Source organism: Buteo buteo, chromosome 17 (assembly GCF_964188355.1).
Source record: "Buteo buteo chromosome 17, bButBut1.hap1.1, whole genome shotgun sequence".
Lineage (NCBI taxonomy): Eukaryota > Metazoa > Chordata > Aves > Accipitriformes > Accipitridae > Buteo > Buteo buteo.
Window position 1 is genome coordinate 1,974,284 of NC_134187.1, and position 25,717 is coordinate 2,000,000.

General features: G+C 41.1%; 1 protein-coding gene across 1 annotated transcript in view; it reads right to left on the bottom strand.

Moving 5' to 3' along the window:
- ELP3 (elongator acetyltransferase complex subunit 3) overlaps nt 1–25,717 on the bottom strand; it is an 89,201-nt gene that overhangs the window by 24,437 nt on the left and 39,047 nt on the right. The window contains exons 10-12 of the mRNA XM_075048882.1: nt 12,843–13,036; nt 7,285–7,375; nt 3,814–3,879 (exon numbers count right to left, since the gene is read on the bottom strand). Of these exons, the coding sequence (XP_074904983.1) occupies nt 3,814–3,879; nt 7,285–7,375; nt 12,843–13,036 (351 nt within the window). The remainder of the gene's footprint in view (nt 1–3,813; nt 3,880–7,284; nt 7,376–12,842; nt 13,037–25,717) is intronic.

The window sequence follows — 25,717 nt, forward strand, 5'->3', positions numbered from 1 at the left end:
TTGCGATATTGAGAGCCTGGTGACAACACGGGATATGGTTGGGGGGGTTTCAGTACAGACCTGTCCTGGTTCTCTTCCAAAGAGCTAGGCATCCATTAGCAGCTGGCACACATTAGGTGCGCTCCTGGAAGGCACTTCCTAAATTAAATCTGAACAGAATTTGGTTTCTGTGCTTCCTGATGCTTTCAAAGTGGGGAACAATCAGAGGATTTGCTTCAAAAGCACGCCCCTGACCTGAATGAAAACTGTCACATAGGTACACCTGCCATCATTTTGACAGCCTCCTTTCACTTTAGGACTTAAAACATGAATGGCAAGTGTCAGTGGATGCCCTGTGCACCAGCACTGCACTGGCATTTCTAACATTTACATCCCGACAGTACAGTATAGGACTGATCCCTATGTATACCTTGCCATGCTCTCCCCAGTACTACTATAAAGACTAAAGCAAAAGACCTCAGTGTTTTTTCTGCAAATCCTCTAATACCCAGAAATCCATGAATTAAAGATTTGTTTACAGAAAAGCCATAAGGGATTCTGTCGCCTGCCTGCCTTACTCTGTGATGAAGTCTGGGTGAACACAGCTCACAATTAAATCCCTTACTGACTACAGAAGCAAGGCTCATTTCAACACTGACGTACAGCTCACGGGGTAAGCGCCCAAGCAGATGTCTGCCGATGTGCCAAGTTCTCCAAGAGCACAACTCCACTCCAGCTTGTGTGTCAGGCTGACACACACTGATCCAGATCTACCACTAGGTACACAACGTCCCTAGTAAAATGGAAATGTACAGGAAAATAGAAGAGCATGAGTTTTTAAAAATACCCAGATTTTGCAGTTAGTTTCATATGTGGAAAAGCAGTTAGGTTGAAGCTTACTGCTAATGTTTAAAAAAAAAGGCAGGAAATATTAAACACTGCTATACCAAGAATTCAAAATGGCAAGATTGGAGAACTCCTGGTTTCTCCTGAAGACAAAACAAAACAAGTAGAAAACATGGCTCCATTGCCTGTCCTCTAGCAAGGACAAGATGCCATGTTATGCCCACATTGAGTCCAAAAGCCACTTGCAGACAGAGATGAAGCAAGACTACAGGAACCTTCACCAGGAGACTTTATATTGTGTGCATTTTTATAGCATCATAAGCACATATCAGGTAAGCTGATCTGCTCAGAAAAGTCCCTACTGATCTGAGTTTTTTGTTCTCCCCACTTCCCTGGGCACAGAGGGCCCTAGGATACGTAAATCCCTTCAAAGGGTTTTCAGGGGCTCACGAGACATACCAGTATCCCAGAAGGAAAAGGCTTTGTACAAATGTGGCAAAAGCCATCCTGAATCACCTCCCGGTCGGTTGGTACATAGCTATGTACAGCAGCGTGCTGCAGTCCCCAGCGTCAGTCCCTTGTCCGTAAATACATCCCACGCTGGGTAGGAATAACCCTCATCAGGGTGGATCACCATTTCAGTACGCAATCCTAGTAAATGTCCAGCACAGTCTGTTTTAAACTTCCTTCGACAAACAAAGGGAAAACCCAATTGCAGATTACACACTTAAGCTAGAACAGGTACCCCCAACTTAAAAATCTGCCTTATCCCTATTAGGGCTCTATATCAAGATCATTATCTTGATGCAACCCTCCCCGCTTCGCAGGAACAGCAGCAGCTTCTACATCTTGCACTTTCTGCTTTAACACTAATGTAGGTTCATAACCTGAACAGAGCTGTTATTGCCCCTTGCCTTTCAAAAACTGTCCGTCCAACATCTCTTTACAGCAACAATTCAGTAGAGCATTTTTAAGGCTATTACGTAGCACTATGCAGCCTTAACCATTCTGAGAGCAAGCAAATACCTTCCGCTGCTATGGAGAAACGCCACTAATTGAAAAGGCAGCTTAGAGACAGCTCTGTAAATAACCAGCTACAGGCAAGTAATCTACTTCAAATTGATTTAAAAAAAACCCCCAAAACTTTTAAAAGCAGACACACTATTGCCATTATAAAAATACATACAGCCTACTGATCCTTACAGAAAGAAGTTGCATAAAGTATAACTAATTATAGCAAGCGATTAATTTGTTTTAGATCTGACACGATAGACTCTCTTATCAAAAGGATGCATTGTTTACTTATGAAGCTAAGAAAAACATCCTACCTTGTCATTAGTCTAAAGCACATGAAAAATTATACCATCTTCAGAACATTCCTCTTGCTTGCTGTCATGATAAATTTTACTACGACTACATAATGACATCCTCCTGCCACTCAGACAGATGAGTTTAACAAAGGGAATTTTCAACAGAACGTTGCTTTGAAAACCCTGTGATAAGCTATTTGCTAACTACTCAAGAAATTTACAATTTAAATTAGATTAGCACTGCTGACAACAGACATCTTTGGAAAATATTTCGTGAGATGACCGCAGATTAGATAACAGGAGCAGAGCACAAAGGCTGCACAGCCTATGTACAAACGAGTCTGTACAGCCTCAATTCTTGCAGAAATCTGGTAAGAACAAGGTAATTTATTTGGGGTCGTTACACACTTATACACATTATATCCAGTTATACTGGATTTCTGTTATGCAAGATGGGAAGTATTGTACTCTATCTGAATTCACATAATGGCAGGAGAAAAACCAGAATATGGCTCCTAGTAATCTCTGATTTGCAAAAGCGAGAACATCTTTCAGATGCTAAACTCAGAGAATATTCATTCTACTTAACTTCTGGCACCAAACTCAGAGCATCTCTGAAGCCTAAATAATCAGTGGAGCCTCCAAAGCACAAGACCTCTGTCAGGAATCTCTCTCTATGCTGACACATAGAAAGCCCAACCCCAGGTTTAGTGGCTCACTTTTAGGAAGTGGGTACGTGCCCATTGCACAGAAGAGAAGAGAGGTATCCAAGTGTCATTCTGATTCAGCTTTCTACCTGGGGGTGGCAGTATCTTCTGCCTGGCACAAAGAATTCTTGTTTGAAAGTAAAGGCAATATATGATGGACAAACTCCAGAATCATTTCAGTCCTCCTTAATGTCAGCAAAGGAACAGGAAGGGAATACTTCCAGGGTATGATTTATTAGTCACAGCAGACATGTATAATAAGATGGATCAGACCCTGTGTGATCTTAGAAAGCTCATCTCCTTGGGTGCCATGGACCTCCTGACGACTTTCTGGAAGGATTGATCCCTCCTTGTGACTACAGTGAACTGGAGAATTAGTTTCCTAAATTGGATGCTTGAAGTTCGGCAGTGAACATTTTCCTTTCTATAAAATAAGCATAGCAATCTTTTTGTGGACTATTTTAGGAAGGAAAAACACAACATGTGTCATATGCTAAATGGATCTACTGATATATATATATGCCCATACATGTGCAGAAGTCTATTTATACATATATTGTTTGCCTATATAAACATGTACATTCACAAAAAAAAGGCTGTAAACTCATCTTGCTAAACATTCATTCCTGTTCAGCACGCACACGTGGTGTTATTGGTATTTTCTAAATCCAAATTTGTAATGAGGAGGGAGAAAAGGGAAGGCAGTTATTTTGTTATAGCAGTGCAAATACCAAAATAACTGCTCACTGTAGTCAGTTTATTGAACATGGCGGTCCATAAATTTCAACATGTGACTGTGCTCAAACAGAAGACATCCAAAGCTGCTGTGAAAATAAAGGGAAAATTGGATCCAGCTACAAAGGCAAACTGCAGGATTGGACATGCTACAAACGGGTCCCAACGCCTCCACACAAAACACATGTAACAAATTGTGTCTGAAACAAGCTCCTAGAAAATAAGACAAATCTCACCTGATATGGTCTCACTTTATGGTGAATTTCTTGAATTCCAACCTCTCTTGTCCTTACATCACGACACTATAAAGAAAGGGAGGGGAAAAAAAAAATTACACGGGAGAAAAACATTAAGCTCTGAAACATACAGATTTCCAGCCACCTGTTGGGTTCAAAACTAAACTGAAATTGCATGAAGTTGCATGGGCGAATTTCAAATGGGTAGACTTCAAAACAGAAATGCTCACTGATCCATCCTTAACACATCTCAGAAAGAGGTCTTAGTGCTAAATGGAAAGACATGCTGACAAAAATCAATTCACTAAGCAACCATTATGGTTCATGAAGAAATGTACCCTTTGATTCACGAACAGTAGGGTCTGGAAGCAAAGTCAACATACATAAAAAAATAACAGAGGCAAAAAAAAAAGACTTCGGCATAATCCATTTTTACCCTGCATTGGGAAGGTCTAACATTGGCAAAATCTACGCCAAAGCACCAGAGTCCTTAAGTAGCCAGTTTTTGAATCTCAGCAACTTTTTCCTTGCTTTTAAATGAGAACTGTTGCAGAAGCCCTATCCAAATATCAGAAAGTAAAGCTAATGCTGATCTAGCATCCACAGAGCATCACTGAGGCTTGGGAGCAATGATGGAGAAAAAGACAGCCAAAAGAAATCTTCCCTCCCTTAGAAGTCAGACAGAGGAGGAGATGAGGCTCCAAGCTCAGTGCTTGAGACATCGGTTATAGCTTACATAACTTCCATTGGCTTTGCTGAGAAGCACAAAAGTTTGAGTAATTTGGTACCCATTCACATAAGCAAACAGTTGTCATAGTATAAGCACTCCTACTGTGGGAGATTATATGCATTCACGTCTTAGCGGGTTTATTGGAACGTCCAATATTAAGCTTAACCCAACATTTGTCAGCAAAGTGCAGCCGTAAGAGTTTTACCCAAAGCAGCTGAGTTGCAAATGCTCGTTTCATTCCACTAGTGTTGCTGTACTTGGAGGGAAGGTAGATAACCTCCACCAACAGGCTAATATTGCTCTAACAGCAACAACACCTACCTGCCCATGTATTTCCAAAAGCCAGACTTTTAGACATGTGCAAAAATCCAATTCACAGAAACTCCAGAGTACCCAGAACAAGCACAGCTCTATCTCATGCCCTGTCCTTCTCTGAATGCTTTTAAATTCCATTATCAATATAAAGCAACAATCTCCCAAATAGCAGAAAAAAGTGGGGGTTTGTGGTTTTGTTGGGGGTTTTTTGTTTGTTTGGGGGTTTTGTTTGTTTGTTTTTTGTTTCGTTTTTTTTTGTTTTTTAGAGCAGGCTATGGCAAAACCAGGATTCACTGTTGTACCAGGATTCTAGAGTAGACAAACTCTTCTCTGCTTTACAATTTCCTAGCTACACAAACAGCACAGAAAGAGACAGAGAAATATCCACTCTTCATTAAGAACCCCAGAACTGAGGAAGGACAATATATTCTGGGATGCTGCTTTAAAATTCTGTGTCCCAACTGTGTATCTCTACTTGCACTCAGTGGCTGGCAATCATGAAGGCCAGCATCTGGTCCCTCCAACAAGGCTCCTCAAGAATAACTTCTTTCCAACAACCACAGACACAAATTGCAGTGTTGGCATGACTGATCCCCATCCCTCAAACATGCTTCTCACCAAGCCATTCCCCAAAGATGGATGCCAGAACTGCCAGAGCTGCCTGATCCTTACTATCAAGCCTGCAAATAGATAAGATTCCTGCAAGTCCCTTCCTTGCCTTGGCCTTTTCCTCTCCTTTTCCAAGCTAAGAGACAAGAGGACAAAGCATATTTATAGTTTTCTCCTATGACACAAGAAAAAAACACAACAGTACCTTACATCTCAAGCTATATTGCAGCAAACTGTTTGGTTCCTCATTCCACCAGCTGCAGTGTTTCTGCCTCACTAAATTAAAATTTATAATCATCTGCACAGCGGAGATATTTACAGATTTGGTTCTTCTAAAAGCGATGAGTGCCAGCCTGACAAGCCCTTTAATGGTTCAGCTCAGTCCCGACTGCCATGGATCAGCTATCCCTGCTTCTCCAGCTGGTCTTGATCAGGTTCAGATCAAATAATGCCGTTTTAGTATCAAATCCAGGGAAAAGTTCACTAGTAGCCCTAAAGAGCTCAATTGAAAAGGCTTAGCGGCACCACAGAGGTTGTCTACCCTGCCTGGTTTTGAAGTGAAAAGTCAGCAGGAGAGATGGAAGCTTCTGTGGCTGGCAAAGCCATCTGCCAAATCCTGGCTTGCTACTGGAGAGAGACTGGGAGGAATGATTTAAGGAGAAAGTCCAGGGCATCAGCTTAGGAGACATTAAGTGGTATGGAAAGCCCAGCTAGAAGGAAGACAGTCTGGAGTTTCTTTTCTGATCTTTTACACTGCAACTGCAAGATCCAAGTGAGATGGCAAAGGCAGTAAGGAGCTAGATGTAGCCTAGAGAACTATCCATGTTAAATACCAAAAATATAGGTCAGCAGCACGAGTTGATGTGGGACTACAGGCAGCAGCCAAAGACTTTACTATTGCTGGATACAGTAATTCCTTAAAACCTCTTTAAGAAAAGGTGAGCTAGAAAAATGGAATGCTAAATCACAATACAGACGCATGGAACAGTTGTGGTGAGTATCTGTTCCTGCCTAAAAACCAGGACACCAAAGCAATTAAAGCCCTTTGGAATAGTCTCAAGGAGCATGGGGTTTGTGTGATGTTTTGTTTAGGAAGTCAGACAGCCCAAGAAAGGAAGAACTTGGGCATAACTCTGCTGGAGAATCTGCAAACTGTGTCTCAGTGGGAGGTTTAAACAGTGAGCAGTGTCAGAGCAGACCACGAGGGACACTGTGAATGCCAACTGCTGCAGCGACCTTCCGAGAAAAATTAAGACTGGGTATACGTACCTCCTTCTGACTTCAAATACAAACGCAATTCCTCCCTCCCCCTCCTTCTCTCCACCCCTGCTCATATTTTTATTTGACCTTAGAAATATCAAGAATATCAAGTCTCATTTGTTTGTGCTGAAATCTCTCTTGCAAGATTTCTCTGGCCTCAGACTAAGAGCTTTTCTTCCAATTGTTCAGTCAAGTAAGTACATGCGTGGGAAAGAGAAAGGAAGGAGAATTTCTAATAGCATAAATTAAAAAGAAACCTTCCTGCCTTCTCTCTGATTTAAGGGTTTCATTCTGCTAAAACATGGAATATCACAAACTAGCTACCTTTGGGAACAGCATGAAAGTGCTAAAAATCAACCAAACAAAAACAGCTTTTCAGAAGAATCATCAAGGTGCTTTTTAGTCATTAACACTTTTCTGAAAGACTTTTGCAGATTGTTTTAGTTCAGCAGTAAACCTGGCTCCTGTTGTGTCTTCTAGTCATTACTTTTCTCTCTGCTACTTTGTGTAAAGTCATCAAGCAGCTCTCCCTCCATACCAACTGACAAATATTTTACCTGTGTCCCAAGATCTTTCATCCTGGCCAAGGCAAGCTCTCTCAGGTTCCCGTGCTCCACTCCAGAGCTGACTAGTGGCATTGGGATATCTCTGCATATAAGAGGAAAAACAAAAACCTCAAACAACTGCCTTAGCAGACAATACACCATAAAGCACCATTACGGTCATCTAAGCCAAGACCCCAAATAGCAGACCACAACTTATCTGAATTACCTTTGTTTCAAGTCTTTGGTTGAACAAGAAATAACACAACTAAAAGCAGGAGAAAAATGAAGGGAAAAAAGCTACAGATTTTATTTTAGTAAAAAGACTGAAGACAAAAGTAGGCTTTTACAAACCTAAGAAATAGGTTATAATTTTGCTCTCAGTTCTTCACTTGGAAGTCTGGAAAAAAAAGGATCATCCAGCCGAGCCTGTGCCTTGCCTAGGACTCCAGGTCAGATGTTCTTCATGGTTATCTGTTGCTGAAGAAAAGCAATTGGGAACCAGATAGTGTCTTTCTGCAGTCTCCGAGTTGAATGCCCATCAGGGAAAACGGATCAAAATTACAACATTTTTATATTGGGACGCTAGCTGCTTAAAAGTGAAAAAGTTCTGTTTAGCAAATGATTTGCAGGAAAGCCCAGCCAAAAAGTCTAGGGTCTTCCTGCGGGAATGTAAATCATGAGTCTGCAAATGGCAGAACTCCTTCCTTCAGTTCTCCAAGGAACGTATTACAATGAAATTTGAAAGCAAGACCAGGTTTGGCCTCTCCGCTGCCTTCCAGGGCAGTTTGTCCCACTAGAGATTAGGAAAGCAGGATACCATCCCTTAGCGAAAGGAGGATTTGCGCACCCAGATCAAGCTGAAAAAAAACCCATGCGGATTATTGGCACATCCCACTCCACGCTCACCTTCTATCTAATGCTGTACTATACGGTGATCTCAAATGCTTCCCCCCAAATCCTGCTCAAACACCACCCTGGCACCTCTGATAATACACCACCCAAGTGCACTACCGTGTAATCCAAATCCCCTCAGATCTTCTACAGGGAAATAAGGACTATACAAGTATGAAAGATACTCAATAAATTGTACAGCAGGTTGGTCTCAAAACAGGGCTCAAACATTCCTTGGTGAGTATTCCTCCTTTTCCTTTATCTGTGCAAGCATTCAACAGAGTAAAGAACAGAATATCACAAAAAAACATACAGAGAATAGGATGGTTCAGGGAATTGGTAATGTAATTAGCTTAATCCATGTTGGTTCAGTAATGATTGAAAGTCATCACCATCTAGCAGCTGTCTGATGACCTCTGTAAAATGTATTAATTGATCTATTCAGTTCCTTGAGGACTTGCATTCGCACCATGGCCCCCATTAACAATTACTATTTTTGGCAGTAGCTGTATAAAAGATAAAGGTCTTCAGCGGTCCTAAAGACCTGATCCTCGTGCTGCTTCAGCCTTGTAGAAGTCTGAGACACTGGCAAGGGGGGCTAGAAAAGGAGTTTTCCTTTACTGTTAGGAATGAAAACAAGGGCTTCAGAACTCCAGGATTGTCCTCCCATTTCAGCATCGCACTCCAATTTTGGTACAACTTTCTCCAGCATAACGGAGGCCCTGTGTTTTACTTTCCTCCCATTTTCCCTGCTCTTTTTTTCTACGAAGCCAAAGGGTCTATGAAAAATTCCTCACCTCTTACACCCGCATGCCAAAAAGTTGAGGCAAAAATACAATTAGCCAACCAAATCATTTATTCAGTGGATTTCTTTTAGCAAACAAGACACAGCAGAGCCAACACAACACACTTTAAAGAGCCTCAATTAGAGGAAATAAGCACTTTACATTGTGACTGAAGGACACACTAGAGGAGAACAGCATTTTCATCAGGGTATGTTAGATCTACAGTGATAATCTAACTAAACATCTTTCTTCTAATTATGGAACAACTCCAAGAAGTCAGGCTGTATGTATTTTCCCTACAGGGACGTAGATATAACATCCTGACATGTTCCAGTACCAGGTCCTTAGCTAAATACAGAGTCAGCTATGGAATAGTAAATGAAGTCCTGCAAATAAAAGGTAGATTACAACATACAGTAACTTGAGCCTCTCTCATCTGCCTACCAGGGAGAAACCTAAATTAAAGTATGAATGTGAAAAATAAGCTTTTTAAGAAAGAGAAAGCGAGAAATAGGTTTTCCATTCCCACTTCAGATTACGGCAGGGTATTTAAATAAGTACCCTGTGTGCATCATGAGTGTATGCACTAACTGCCTATTTTGAATAGCCACAAGACAGCATTGCACCAGTGGTTTTAGGACTTGTTAAAACGCTAAACAAATTCAGGGATACAGGGGATTAAATCCTGACCTTATTAAAGTTAATAAGCAATTTGCCAGAAGCTTCGACAAGGCCTATTTAATCTTCTATTTTTCAAACATTCTGTGTTACTTAGGACACTTGTGAAGCAGTTGATTGAAGCACACAGTGAAAGTTTAAAGACCTTGAGTCTGCTCTCAGCTCTGACTTACTACATGATCTCGGTTGAGTAAGGTATTTCTTTTCTTCATACCTACATCTCCCCATCAGTACAGTGAAAATAACATTCAGATGAAACACTGAGATACACGAAAGAAAAAGTCTCAAGGTGTGCGACACTACTTCTGTCATTTCATGCCTTCTCACACAGCAATGCACTTCAGTGACAATGAGGTTCACAAGCATTCAGGAAAAATACAATATTAAGCATCTCTGACAGTTACAAAACACCCTGGAAAATATAGTCTCCTCCAACCAGCCATTAGCAACAGCATCTTTTTTTTTTTTTTTTTTTTTTTTAAAGAAACATATTTTACCTGGTTTCCTGAAGCAGAAAGAGTTCTACAGTGTTTTGTCAGTGACACCTTTCCCATGCTCACCTGACTTATTAAACTGATTATTTTGAGCACATGATGGACTACAACACCATTGAGTCCCTTATGTTTCCTCAAAACCTGGTACTAGGGAACAGAGATCCCAAACCGTGGTCCTAATAAGGAAGGGCATAGAGAGCTGTCTTTTTCTGGTGGTGTTTGCTGGAAAACATGAATGCACATACCAAACAGCCAGTCAGTATGCAGAGAGTTTGGGACAAGTAGCCGTCCAGGGCACAAGCTGAATCCAAAAGGACTGTGGAAATAGAGCCTGAAATGCAAGACGTGAAGGATAGAGGACTCGTGGCAGCAGGGAGATGGAAAGGGCTGGGGGCAGCAATGGAGAAAGGGAAAAAAGTTGCTTGTCCTCAGTGAAGCAGTGTTGGGAACGGGCCACAAATGTTTTAGGAAATCTGGCTTTGTTCATTATTCTGTTACAGAGTCACACAATGGCCCTGAAAGCAATTTAGATCAAAGTAATAGCTTTCGGACTTTGCACTGGAGGTGTAAAAATCTGTAATCGCCACGATCAAGTTTCAGATAACATGAGCCAGTCAGTAAGAAAACAGCTATTCCACTGGAACATAATAACTGACAACCGGATAACAGCTGGATGGAGGCTGCTGCTGTTGACAGAAGAAATCAGTCAAGCTCAGGCAAATCAGCACACCAAGCAAAGACTTTTCCAGGCCTGTGTTCCTTAGAAGACCTGCTAGGCTGCAAACTCATGCTGTCCTCTAAGAATAAACCTGTTGTTTTAGATACGATGCTATGGTGATAGCATCATGAACAAATGGGCCATTGCGTCTGTAGTGGAATTGATGAAGAAGGAGATGTGCAGGGAGAAAAGGTAGGAGTTTTGCCTTTAATAATGCTCCTACACATGATGTGAAAAGCCTGGGGGATTACCAAGGAGATATTTCCTGTAAGCCATGTTTTGCTTTCTTCATCAGTATCACATCCTTCTTCTGAGTGTTCAGCTACAGCCACCAGTTTCTCACAGTAACAAAGACCTGAAGAAAGGATCTCCTGGTCACTGAAATTGTGTCTCAATTACTACAGACTGCTGTATCACAATCACATTCATAAACCTAATCAAGCTTCACCATACCCATATTTAGCTTCTCTTCCCCTTCGGTAACTTTGGAAAGCTACTCCAGAATCTCAGTCCTGACCAAAAATTCCCAGCTTCCTGCCTTGTTTTCTGCAAGGCTACTTCTTATTTTGTCCTCTGCCCAAATCAATGTTCCTATTTATTAAAAGGCTATTTTCTTTCTCTCATAGATTTACAGAGGTCATTTATGTCCACAACTATCCTTCAAACAAAAGGCTGATGCTCCCCTGCACATATTTCCACAGTTCATTTTCTTGAAGATGAGGATTATTCCAGACAAGGTCTTACCAAAGCCTTGTCTGGCTGCTGGATTAATACTTTCATCTCTAAAGAGTTATACTGAAAAAAATGCTTTTCACAGCTGCAATCACCAGTGGCTTATTGATATTACAGACCAAGACATTAAGAACTTCTCCTCCTCTGCTATTTTCACATGATGATCTCATGGTTTGCAGCAAACCCCCCTCCAAGTTTGACCTCAAACTTCCCTGAACTGCATCCCATCCCATCTCTGTCACTCTAGCTTCACCACCACCAGATCCTGCTTGTGCATCCTCTCTCTTTCAATGACACTTCCCAGACCTGCAAGGTTTCCTCAGCATCCTATTATTTTTGTGTCACTGTAAATAAATACAATTTTGAGCAAGATTAGTTTGTAAATGGATGTTTGAGAAACTCCACTAATAACCCTGAGTCCATACTTTCTTTGTCAAAGCTACCCAGCGTTTCTTGCCTTCAGCCTCTTTCTTCTCTACCATGTTTCCCTGCTTATCCCCACTCCATCACACTTCTGATAGGGCACAAAATCAAATGCCTCAGAGAAGTCCAGGCAGGTAAGGTCTAATGCACAAGACCTTCTCATTCGGCGTGCTCTTGAGAACTAGGCATTGGCGCTGTTTCCAGCTCATGTAGCTGGAAGCCAGCTGAGTATTGTCTGCACATGCAAAAATAGGCAAGTATGCTATAAGCCTCCCTTCCTATTATCAGACAGATTTAGAAGATAAAAGAAGAAAAATAATCCAGGGAAGACTCCACACTGAAAATACAGCACTAAATGGAAGTATTATCTATTGTTCTGGGAGGTGAGTGCTGGAAATAATGGTATTACCATAGTATGTGTATGAAAACCCTGCAACACCCACAGGGAAAAAAAGGAAGTATATAGCCAAAAAAAAAAAATGACACACCTCACAGCTCCTGCAATAGATATAGGAAACTTCACCTACAGCCAAGAAGCAATTATCCATCAATATCATTAAAGTACTGTGTGCCACATCCTATGCTCTTGTCTGACTGGCAGCGAAAGCGGGGCCTCCAGAAATCTTGAGGTTTCTGGGTGCATTATAGAGGCAGTTCAATTTAAATAGCTTCTCACTCTACTTGGCCTTTCCCATTCTGAATAGATAGGAAGCAGTTTTAAAAATCTTTAGTACATTAATGATTAAGCCTGAAAAATAATAAAAGCCTGAGTCAGATCTCACTGTAATTAAAGTAAGAATCCCTCCAAGTGCAATAAATCAATATACAAGGCCCACCACAGAAAATTACCTCTGAACACGGTACACACGTGTCCATGGTGGGACGAGGGCCAGGATTCTGGCCACCAGATCCACAAGAGTGCTGGGGGGGTAGCTCTTGTATCTTCCAGTCTTCCAGAGCTCATACAGACCAGTGCCACGGATCACTAGTGTCGGATACAGCTTCATGCCGTCTGGGCGAAAAGCAGGATTCTCAAAAAACTCCTGCAAAAGTGGAACAAAAAATTACAAGTCAGGGCAAAACAAACTACATTTCCTGGGGCTTCAGAGCTCCAACAAAACTAATTTCAAGACAGATTTTGTAAAAGACAATTGTAAGTATGTTTTAAGAATTACTGGCTTACATTGAGTTGCTAGTATTTTCTGGTTTATGACATTTTTTGAAATAAAGAGTATGTTCTAGATTTAAAGAGAAGGCCACTAAAGAAAAAAATCCACATGACAATGCTATGAGTCAAATCTGTACATTGCTTCTACCTTTCAGCATGAATTCAATAGATATCGCACCATTTATTGTAACAGACTCTGCTCAGAATTAGAATAATAGAAGTGAGTGTACTTATCTTCAATCTCAGCAGACCACATTTAGAGATTAATCAATGTGTCTGAGACACATCATTTGAATAGCAATGAAGAAAAACAGATTTATTCTACAATGACGTTCTGAACAATCCTAGAGAATGGGAGGGTAAACTGTATCTCCTGCTAACTCCTATGACTAAATCCCAGCACAGAACTGCAAACTGATCAGCACTAGCTCACACAACACAACAATCACATTGTTTTTTTGCAGACTGAATTTCAGTAATGACAATTAAAATAAAATCACTTACAAAAAAAAAAAATCAAAAACCACGCAAGGCACCTTGAACCAAGCAACCATTAAACTGACTTAAGCAATGACATGGCCCTCATTGTAACAGCATCTACAGGCCAGATCTAATACTGGATTGGACTGTTGCACACTTGAAATCCACCGCTTGATCCCTCTCCAGCATAGTATTCTCATAGTAATACAAAAAAAAAAACAAACCCAAAACAAGTTTGTTAAGCTGAGTTAATGGCAGGCTACCATGGTCCCACCAGTTGCTGCGCTAGGTTTGGTACTCACCAGCACTTTGCTGAAGTGCTTCAACACATTCATGCAGCCCAGACCCACTCAGACATTTTGCTGTTTCCTACCACCGCTGTGTGTCAAACCAGCTCCTAGAGTGCTCTAGCAAGGCCTGGCGTTGGAATAAAGTCCCATTAGCAGCCTGCTGGGAGCAGGACCTCCCCACCTGGGCAGATCTAAGTGGCTCTGTTGGCTCACCGTGCTTCACAAAACCATACTTCAACACAATAAAAAGCAGCAAACGGATTGCTGCTAGCTTAAGCACACCAAAATGGATCTGCACAGACTCGAATGCATGCTAGATCCAGCACAAGGACGGGAAGAGGCGAGCAAGGTCAGAGAAACGGCAGGACCACGTCAACCCAGGCCGTTTCTGGCAGACTCCCTGCAGAAGCCTGCGGCCGGCTCCGGCAGCCTCTGCCCTGCACACCCGCACTTCTGTGCCACCCTACCTGCTGTGCAGCTACAGAGAAAAACAGACCGGAGAGCTAATTCAGCTGAAAAAAAGAAACCAGTCAAAAAATATCTTTTCCAGGCAGCCTCTTAAGCCATTTATACACATCCTCCCAGAGAGGCAGGGATAACTGAGTCAGTTTAAGAGACAAAACAAGGTCTGGACTGTGGATAAAGTCACAGAATCACAGAATAGTTTGGGTGGGAAGGGACCTTTCAAGGTCATCCAGTCCAACCCCCTGCCATGAGAAGGGACAACTTCAACCAGATCAGGTTGCTCAGAGCCCCGTCCAACCTGACCTTGAATGGTTCCAGGGATGGGGAATCAACCACCTTTCTGGGCAACCTGGGCCGGTGTTTCACCACCCTCAGTGTAACAACTTTCTTCCTTATATCTAGTCTGAATCTGCCCTCTTTTAGCTTAAAACCATTACCCCTTGTCTTATCGCTACAGGCCCTGCTAAAAAGTCTGTCCCCATCTTTCTTATAAGCCCCCTTTAGGTACTGGAAGACTGCTATAAGGTCTCCCCAGAGCCTTCTCTTCTCCAGGCTGAACAACCCCAAGTCCACACTGCCGCTGCAAAATTAACTGTCAAATCCTGGATTCATGGTCTGATGAAGCTTCAGCCATCACCATCCCAGCAGCACTGCTGCCTTAAGGAGCAGTAAGTCCCGGATGGCCCCATAAAGAAAAAAAACCAACACCACAAGGAGGAGGTAGTGGTTTTAAATTTTGCAGGGTTGTTTTAACTCGGATCAACTGACGGACTTGGGTTACCTGCAGCTTTGCAAAATGGTTGTGCCAAAAGCTGCTGCTGCTGAGAGAACCCCATCCAGCCACAGCCTTGTTGTGCTCACCTCGTTATAGAATTGCTAAACAAATTGGTTCATGCAGAAAGTGAGACCCACATTCCCCACCCTCAGCCTCCTGGAGGGATAACTAACTCATTTTTCGTCAAACTGTATCCAAGACACAAGACCAACCACCCCAGACAGGTAACACACCTTGTATCCCATTAAGTTGCACTATCAGTAAAGTAAATGGTTTACAACGAAGTTGGCCAAAGGCAGATAAAGACAGTTGACTCTGAACCACAGTGTCAAGGTGCTCACTCTGGAGCATGTGTAGGTATAAGCTTGGTCTCCTCCTTTCCTCAGATCTGTTTATGTACTCCATAAACTCTCCTGTTCATCATCAATCTCCCATCGCCACCGTGAGATGAAAAAACATACTTATATTGGCAGCTCCATGAAATAATAAATCATCATCATCACCTCTGAGGATAGGACATTAATGGCGTATTCGGAGATACCCTGGGCTGGTTTCTGCTGCAGCTCCACAGGCAGCAGATGTGATGGCTCCCTGCCCTGCCCACGCCGCCAGCCACGTCGTCCTGTTCCTAACCTTGTGCCAGCTCCGATTCCTGATGGACCCTTGACCAGGATGACTCACGTCACTGATGCAGGAAAACCCAACATGCATTCTGGGGAGAGCGCTTTTCTTCTTTCAGTGTTGGGCTGGGTTATGGAGCGGTCTATTGAGCACCGCTGATGAATCCTAGAATATCTCAAGTTGGAAGGGACCCATAAGGATCACCGAGTCCAACTCCCAGTAAGGAAGTAAGGTCAGAAACAGGATCTGCCCCCATGTGACAGCAGGGAACCATTATGTCTGCTTAACGCATCTCTTGGAAGCCTGTGTCCTCCCCTCTGCCCCGAGGGTTCAGTTTGACTTTGCAGGTCAATACTGTCGTTGGCGGCTGTCAGAGAAGGCAGATATGCTCTGCTCTTGGTTGACCACTCTTAACACATCTCCAGTGCTGGCCCTAGGGTGCATCTGATGCTCAAGATGCAAAGAGGGGGAAAAAGAGAAAAAAGATACATCACTGGACTAATTTTGAAACCAGCCAGCTGAAGCAGGCATGTTACCCAAAGTCATACAGCATATGAGGTAGCATAAGATCAGAAAAAGAATTCAGAATCCTATTGTCCTGGAACAACCCAAAACTTCCATCTTTTCTGGGTGGTTAGAGGTGCTCTAATGTAAAACAAAGCAACTGTGAAAGAAGGAATAAGAAAATCGTGTAAGAGGTGATTGTTCTGACAAGAGAAGCTCTATGGCCAAGCGGCACTGAAGAAGAGAAAGACATTAAGGTGAGAAAGTAATGATGCTTCCCCAATGAGATATAGGAAGGTAAATAAACCACTCCAGCAAGGAAAAAAGGCTTCCAGTAAGGTTACGTATTAATATTCGCAACAATACTGAACCAAATGCAAAAGCGTGTATGATTCACCAGGCAGAATATTTAAACATTCACTGATTTACATTGCAGATTAAAGGCAAAGGCATCAACACAGCACTAAGGTTAAAGCCATCCAGCAGTCAAAGGCAAGGTCAGAAGTTAAGGTTTCTAATCACATTGTCAATTTTGCCACTTCATACATACAGCATATTAAGCTAGCTGATAATTCTACTCAATATTTCAGTAATGCTGCCATTAAAAAAGCAACAGATTTTCATATTTATTTCTTAAACTATTTCTCAAAATATCCCTCAAGTTTAATTATTTCAAAAGTAATTAATTTCAAACAATACAACAAAGCAGTGTCTCCTTTTTTTCCTGAACCTCTTTTTCCAGCAGTAAACTTTAAATAGTTTCTGTAAATCCCAATATTTAAAGGCTTAACCTTTTCCCATTTACAAACAGCTTTGATTAAGTCTCTCATGAAACAAAGGAACTATAAAATGCCAACACATGCCAAGCTTTAGTAAGAATTGTAGCCTTTTCTTTTTTTAATTAGACCCCTTAAAAGGTGTCTTCGGCTGATAAAAATGTTCAGAATAGTTTACTGCCAAAACAAATTCAATCCCTAAAACAACATTTGTTCCAGAGACCACCATCCCTAGCATCACTGGAGTCAACAGGAGGCTTTCCATCAGCTCTAGCAAGCACTCAATCAGAGCTTAAATCCACGTCTGCTAACGCACTGTGAAGTTAGAGGTTAAAGGTGACCCAGAGAGAAAGGATCCTTACGTACTTCCAGTCTTTTTGAACCACTTGAGGATGCAGCGTAGTGCTCTCGCATACATGAATATTCTAAACGGAAGCACGTACAACTTCAAAGCTACTAAACCAATTTTCTTTGAACTTCAAGTTTTCTCCCCCCCTAGCTAAAGACTGTAAGCCAACCAGCATTTAACATGTCTTGTATCATAAAGATGGATGCTAGAGTAAAATTTTAAAGTTGTGCATGTAGATGATGGACATGACGTGAGAGATTATCATAGTGGTTTAATTGTAATAAAAAAAAGTCAATTCATATCAGCTGAAACTTAAGTGATCTGGAGGTTCATAAACATGGGCCTTTTCGTAGCCTAAAATAACGTTTCTCATAACTTTGCCCAATTTATGTGGTACTAGAAAAAAGTTGAGTACTTTCTCACAGCAAATAATATAACAAGTAACCAGAGAATCATGGAATTCACAATTTTTTTGCTTCACCTGAGCTCCATTAAACATACTTTACTTGTAGGAACAGCTGCTCTGTGAATTACAAACAATGAATCTTAATAAGATCCCATCAACACACATTCAGTCTACAAGGTTATACAAGTTAGCTGCTAACATGTTTTATGAGAACAGTAATTGATTTTACTAGCATATGCCTTTGTTGTAGAAGTTCCCTGTTATTAAAGCTAATGGCATCTATAGGATCCATTCATCCACCACCTCATAAACTCACTGCCACTATGAATAATCAGGGTCCAACGGGTGTAAAATTAGTCATTTAGATGCCAAGAAGCCACTGATTTTTCCATCAAGGCAGACGTATCAAAGTGCATGATGGAATACTTTTGTCCAACTCCCACCAATTGCTTTGAGACTTAAAAATTGCATGACATTGTAATTACCGTCCAAGAAAACAGACATTAGTTGAAAACCAAAAGTCAACATAACACTATGTGAATCAAAAAAAGATCAGAATATAAGAAGAGATTGAATCAGGAGATGAAGTCCTGAACTCAAGCATTTCACTTTCCTGCGTGTTTGCAATAACCTTTATAATAGAAAACCTTTTAGTCACCCATATACCTGTTCAGAGTTGCAACAGGAAGGTCAAATGATTTGGGATCATAATGAGACCACACAGCGGTTTGCTCCCATTCTCAAGTTCAGTAATAGCACAACTCAGCCAATATTAAAAGATTATGCCTTACAGTTTTAATCCGATTTTACTGACCACTTTAAGTACAGAACAAATTAGAAACGTGTTTTGAAGACACCCAAAAGCTGCAGTTCTCCAAAAAGAGAAAAATATTATTTTATGGAATTCCACTTCATCTTTTTACAGACCAAAGACTCAGTTGCCATCTTTAATCTTCCTGCTCTCAGTATGTTCAACCCTTCTAGCAGATAGCAGTTATAGGATAAGCACAGCAATTTTTTAAAGCAATTTACTAAAATGTCAGGATTTGTTAAAAATAAAGGCCACCAAAATCTATTTTTTAATGACTGTCCACTAGCAATCAGGTGCCACTCAACCTGATTCTTGAACTCGTTCCTTGACTGTAGTCCCTGCATGATACAGATGATTAAATTCATGTCCGACTACATTAAGATGAACATTATCTTAACTCTCCATATTACAGCATTCCTTATCTCCATCAGCTGTATTATTTATAACTACGAATACTGGTAGCACTTGAAAGCTACCGCGTTGAATGACACTTCCAACTCTACAGGGAATGAACAATCACTTAGTAGTTTAATTATATGCATTAACAGAAGCTTGTGGCTCAAAAATGTGGCTCCGTTTTAACTCTAAATTTGCATTTTCCCCTCTTTCTTGTAAATGCTAGTCTAATTAAAATGTAATGATAGTATCTGCATTCACTGATACCGACAATGGCCTACTGACTGAGAAGTATGGACTAAATTCTGCCTTTTTACTTGCCTTTTGGAGCAGCCTGGGAACACACACATCGTCAAGCACCAGTTGTCACCTGGGAAGCAGGGAAATGCGGTGCCAACAGCAAGCTGAGAAATGGTCATTTTAAAGTCACTTAACGTCAATATCTTTCAATTATGTGACCTTAGACTTCCTATTAAGTTACCAGAAGATAGTAAGATACTACTTGTTAGCTGCTCTGAACACCATTTGTTTGCAGACTCTGACTTGTGATAAATGAGAAGGTTTTAGATCTAGCTCACCATGCAGTGGGATAACGATGAAAAAGAATCGTATTTACCGTGATGCATAAGATAAGTGCATATATGTTACATACTGCGGTTGTATACACACTATGTGCAAAATCAGCAGAGCACATGTGAACACGAACACAACACAGAACATACAGTGATGATAGGGCAGATCAGCCCTCTACGAAAGGGAAGCAAACTCTAGCATTTCACCTGCGGCAAGCTGGAGCTTGTTCTGCTAACTGCGTGCACACCCACTCTTCAAGGTATCTTTACCTGACACTTATTTTAAATACAAAGAATTAAAATACAATTGAAACATTTTTCTAATATAATCTGGGGAATTCCCAAAGTTGCCTTGGGTTTATATAAAGATGGTATGTTGATATTACTTGTGCCAAATATACCACTATTTCAGAGATCCATCAGGTGTTACGTATCCTCAAGAGCAACACTTTCTGTCCATTCAAATGTTCTTTGAAGGAGTGACTTGACAGCGCAATTAGTAAATCCTGTTGCTGAATCACTGATGTCCGAGGCAAACACAGTACAACATGGCAACATTTTTAATTAGACTCTTCTGAAATGCATATGTTACTTTATATATGGTGTCTGAATCAATTTTATAGAGATTCACAAGGTGAATGAAAGGCAGAAATAAGTCGAGTCACTTCTGCACTCACGACAAAATCTCCTATATATGTGACCATGGGGCAAAACATTTCTAAAGCAGACGACCCAAATTTCCAGCTTTCCTGAGAGCACCTGTAAAGCATCCTGCAATCCCAGGAGGAAAGACCATTTTCCAGTTAATTGTTATAATTTTCTGACTATTGACAGCTATGGAATAAAATCTTTTCCATTCCTGACACATTCAAGCTGTCATATTTCACCACATAAATATGATTATGGAAACTACTAAGCCAAGAAAACAGTGACATAAAACCCAATGTTTCTGCCATGAGAGGGTCAGTTCTGTGATGGTGACCAGCATCTCTTTTTAGCACATCTGCCTGCAAATCTCTTCAACACTAGTATATATTAGTGTGCAGAAAAACAGCACATCAGAGACTGTAGCACAGTAATGCACGGTAGGTGAAACAGAAAAGTTTGTTTCATGTTAATTTTGCATATTCATTTTGCTAGTCTTCAAATTCCTGAAGGAAGACACTCAAAATACTAGAGAAGTTTATCAGCAGCACATCGCTGCAGACCTTGATATGTCTTACTGAACTATTACAACAGTGCAAATTAACAAAAAATATGGTTTTGGTTGCTACTTAACAGACTAATCTATACGCTTATTTTAGGATGTTCTATAATGCCTCATATGTAGACTTTGAATGTCAAGTAAGAAAAGTGGATTTGCCTGCTAATATCCAGAGTGAACAGTGTAAAGGACCTTGTAACTCGCCCTCCAAGATGCAGGAAGCCTTTACACCTCCTCCCTTCCCCAACAGCCTCAAAAACCCCAAATCCACATGCCAAAAACTTTTCCAAAAGTGTCTAACAAGTGAATTCTCACGATCTCCAGCTTCAGTAAGAAAACATTAAACCCATCACATTGAATCCAGAAACAAACTGCTCTTGAGTTGCAAAGCAACCGTTAAAACGGTAGAGACAAATTAACTGACAGGAGCATTTAGTCCACAGACGTGAAGCTGTCTTCAGTGAGTTATTTACCAAGACTATGCACCTCAGTGTCATAAATACCCTAATTCTCTACGTGGTATAGGAAATTGCTGCTGCCAGACAAGGACGGAACATGCCTCCCTCCCATCTCATCCCTCCCACGGTCTCTTTTTACCCCTGGACTGTCAGGATCCACAGGTTGCCTTCTAACACTCTGTTGGATAGTTGCTCCTTCCAAGTTTGCACAGAACTTACCGCAAGGAGATCGTAGACTGCAACAGTCCCTGGCCCTGCTATAATACAACTCAATAATAAGAAGAGACATTTAACATTTGGGAGAGGCCTTGGGCATCAGCAGCATGACCTTGGAGCGTGGTTTTGACTCCTGAACACAGTATCTATCTGAACACCAAGACAAATCTCTCCAGATTGTGCTCACCGCACCGAGCAGTCCCATCTGCTTAGTCTTGCAGGTGCTCCAAGTGAGTCTCCATTTATTACGCAGTTTTGGAGGAACCCATGAGAATACCTCAATCAATTTGCTGTGAAGTTTCACCTTCACTTTTACCAAGCACAGAACTCTGGTCTTTATGTTTCTGGAAGGGTCAGCTTTCCCCTAGGGCTAAGTACAGGAAATATAGCATTTTTCATTGTCTTAAGTACACAATTTTTGCAACACAGATACCTGTAAAGCATGTCTTCTACCCTAAAAAACATTGAGATCAGCAACTCCGTAATGTTTTTGATAATCTAATCCTCCTTCATCAGACCTCTCCTTTCCAGAAGGAGCATCAATACAACCATGTGCTCTCTCCCACTCCACTCAGCCCTGCAAAAGCTTCTCTCATTTATGTTCACAGCAAAGCCATTATGCTTTTCCAGTATGCTTTTTTATTGAAAAAACCCCAAACCCCCAAAACAACCCCCCCAAAACCACACAAAACCAACAACCAAGTCCTCAAAAACTTAATTTGGACATCATGGTTTATCCATCCTGATGACAAGCATTCAGTTGCTGATGATGATTTGATGCTCTCTTCGCCTAAATGCCTGGCAAATTTTAACTCTGTCCAAGACATATCCCTTTATTCCTGTGCTCCTTTCCATTTGCCTGTATGTTCCCAGCCATATGCTCATTATTGACTTCAGCAGCAAGGGGCCTTAGTGAAAGAGCCCCAGAAAACAACTTTTGAATGCTGGCATGAAAAACCACCACTTGAATAGACAGAGCTGCTGTATGAGCCTATGCAACGCACAGTTGTTAAGCGCAGAAATGATCTTTTAGTTCAGGTAGAAAAAGGGTCTCAACTGTACCTTTATATTTAGCAGAGGCTTTTTCTGAATGGGAGGCTATTTTAAAGGTAGTGATTGTTATTATCGTAACTTTTATGGCTGGCACACTGGAGGAAAACATGTGTGCAGACAAAATACTAATTCAGAAAGACAAAGGAAGCAATCCAAGATCCGTAATAAATGCAGTTTTTCCACACAGCCTTGCAATTTATCATGTCCATACTAATGGTATAGCAGTATGTACTGTTCCTAGGCAGTACAATGCAATGTAGCAAAGATCACGCTGCTACTGAAACCGCCATCCTTTGCATATTCTGGTTTAAATTGCGTCACCCTATCCACATTATGCATGGATCCCCAAATGATGCAAAAGATAAGGGACCAGTTTTACCTGTACTATTCAACTGATTCAGCTATTCTGCTCCTGCACAGTGGCACACCAAGGGCTGCAGCTTTAACTTCTACTTTTTTCCTATGTCGCACATACCCAGAGAGAAGTCCGACCCGCTTTATAGGAAACGTACCCAGAGCTGCAGCAAACACACCCAGCGAGCCAGTAAAAGGTACCTCCACACAGACACTGGAGAGGGAGAGAAGCTTTGCGCACACAATTCAACCATCTGCAGAAGTGGGTACACACTGGGGCTTTATGTAGATATTTTATCCACAGAAATATGCGTGCAATTATCTGTGAAAACTGTTTCTAAAAATAGCCTGTTCCTTACTACCATGATTCTCATTAACATAAAAATTACCACAGCGTTGGCCATAGTTCATGAAATTATAATTGTTTCCGAAGTGAAGAGCTTTTTAGCTCCAACAGTTACTAAGACTACAAGAGAAGCTCTAGTAACTGAAGGACCGATCATTAAATACCACCTAATCTGTTTCAGCAAGCGTGCCCATGAAAAAAAAAAAAGACAAGACAAATTTTCAGAGGTAATGCTGGCTACCTGCCAATAATAGTGTTTCAATGAGATGTTTGGTAGGAATTGAAAGGAAAATAATTTACCCCACTAAACATTTCAGAGCTATATTTAAAAACACAGGTAATTGTCTTCCCAAAAGAATAATTAAAAAAAAAAAAAATCAATGTAGATCTGCAATTTAACTGTCCTTTATTACAGTTATTAAAAGCTCCTGATAGAGGTGCAATATATTTCATTACAAACTTCATCTCCTTAATAAAAATGAGAGCCCTCAGGAAAAGTCTCCCCTTATTTACAGCTAAAGGCAATACAATAGTATTTAAAGTTTTACAATAACATCAAATACATTCCAAAGAGAAAGAACACTCATATAATCCACTGCATTACTTGACCATTATTTTTCTCTCCTGTGTTCAACACACCCAAGAAGGCTGTAGCCCTCTGCATAACTTACACTTGGATCACAGATGCATCAGGCATTTCACTAAAATTAGCCTATTTCTAGGAAATGCTTATTTTGCAATTCCTTCAGAAAAAACCCAGCCTGACACATGACTGTAAGAAAAGGAATTTTCACCAGACTAAAATCATTCAATGATTGCATTTTATTTAAAGAACACAAGATTGGCTCTGCTGAATTGAACCAAACATCTCTTCAGTCTGATACTTGTCTCCTGTAATGACCAGTAAATGGCCCTGCCTATGCTTTTACCCTCATCTTTTCATTAATACGAGACTTTAGATGGACAGAGTGAAGCCACAGGACCTCCTCATGGATCTCCTCAAGGAAAAAGAGCTTCTCAGCAACTGCAGGCCTATCTGATGTTTCTGGGCAGCATCCACCAACTCCCACGTGCCTTGAGAGCTGGAGGGTTCTGCCAGCAACTTGCTATGACACTTCCCCTGACACTTCCCACACTTGAAATTTCTAATCTTCTGGCTCTCCTGCCTGTTTCCTTTCCTTTTTTTCTGCTCCCCAGATTTATTTCATCTATGAGGGGTCTTTAAAGTTGTTTGAGATGGGCTTACAGCCATCCCTCCCAGAGGGCCAAGAAGAACAGCAACAGTAAATCATGCTTAGGCAAAGACCTAAAAATAAAATAAAGGCAAACATAGCAATATCATCTCCATTAATGAATGTGTTACTAGCTTAATAATATTTATTCTAGAGTAGATCAAGTTTGTTGATTACACTATTGCCACTCAGTGGCTCTGCAGAAACAGAATGAGGAATTAGTAACAGCATCCTGGGAATTCTTTAGCCTCCTAAAGTTTTTGCTTAAATCCCAAGTTCTGCTTGGTAGCCCTGTTGGCAAGTGTGATTCATGAATCCTCCCAACCATTTACCCCTAGAGTCACCTCATCTCTCTCGTGCTACAACAGCAAAGCTGAGTGTTTATCGCGTTCCGCAGAATGAGGTGTCTGCTCTGGTAACAATTCCATTATTCCCGCTGAGTCCTTGATTTATTCTAGCTATTATTCTAATTATTTTCTCCGACCACCTGCTACGTGAGGCACTGTGAATCAGTCTTATCTGTTATGCTTGCATTTGCCAACGAGAAGTAGCAGTGTGTGTGTGTGCGTGTGTGTACATATAAACTACCTGACACTACTGGCACAACCACATGGGTGGTGGGAGGAAGCAGAGCATACTCCCTCCCTGCAGCGTTTTCCCATATGTGGAATGGGGTGGAAAGACCTGAAGTAGAAAGGAAATCCTCTGAGGCTATAAAAAGAATCAATAATAAGGGAAGAAAAGAGGCATGATGGGGGAAGGAGAGGAGAAGCACAACATAACTGGGACACAGGACTCGTACATCCACTCTGTTTAAAAAAAGTAACTGTAATAATCTTCGTGATGAAGGCAGGCAAAAAGCCAGTCGCCTGCCACTTACTGTAAAAAAGAATACAGACATGTAACAAAAGATCTAACATACTCAATCCTATCAGTAAATTAAAGATTTGCATACTTATTAATAAACTCCCCAGGAAAACAGTTGCTATACACACACACACAACTTTGAAAACCTAGATATGGCTGCAAAAAAGTAACTGATGGGCATCCTAGCTGCTGGACAGAAGAAGCAGGAAACTCTTCCAAATCAATAGGTCATAAGGGACAGAAGCAATGTTACTCTTGAAACCATAATTACCTGTTCAATTTGAAGAAGCACCCAGTATTTTTAGTACGCAGTCAGCACAATCAGCAAGTTATTACCTTCCCAGGAGAAGCCCCTGTATTTAATATATCAACTGGTAATGA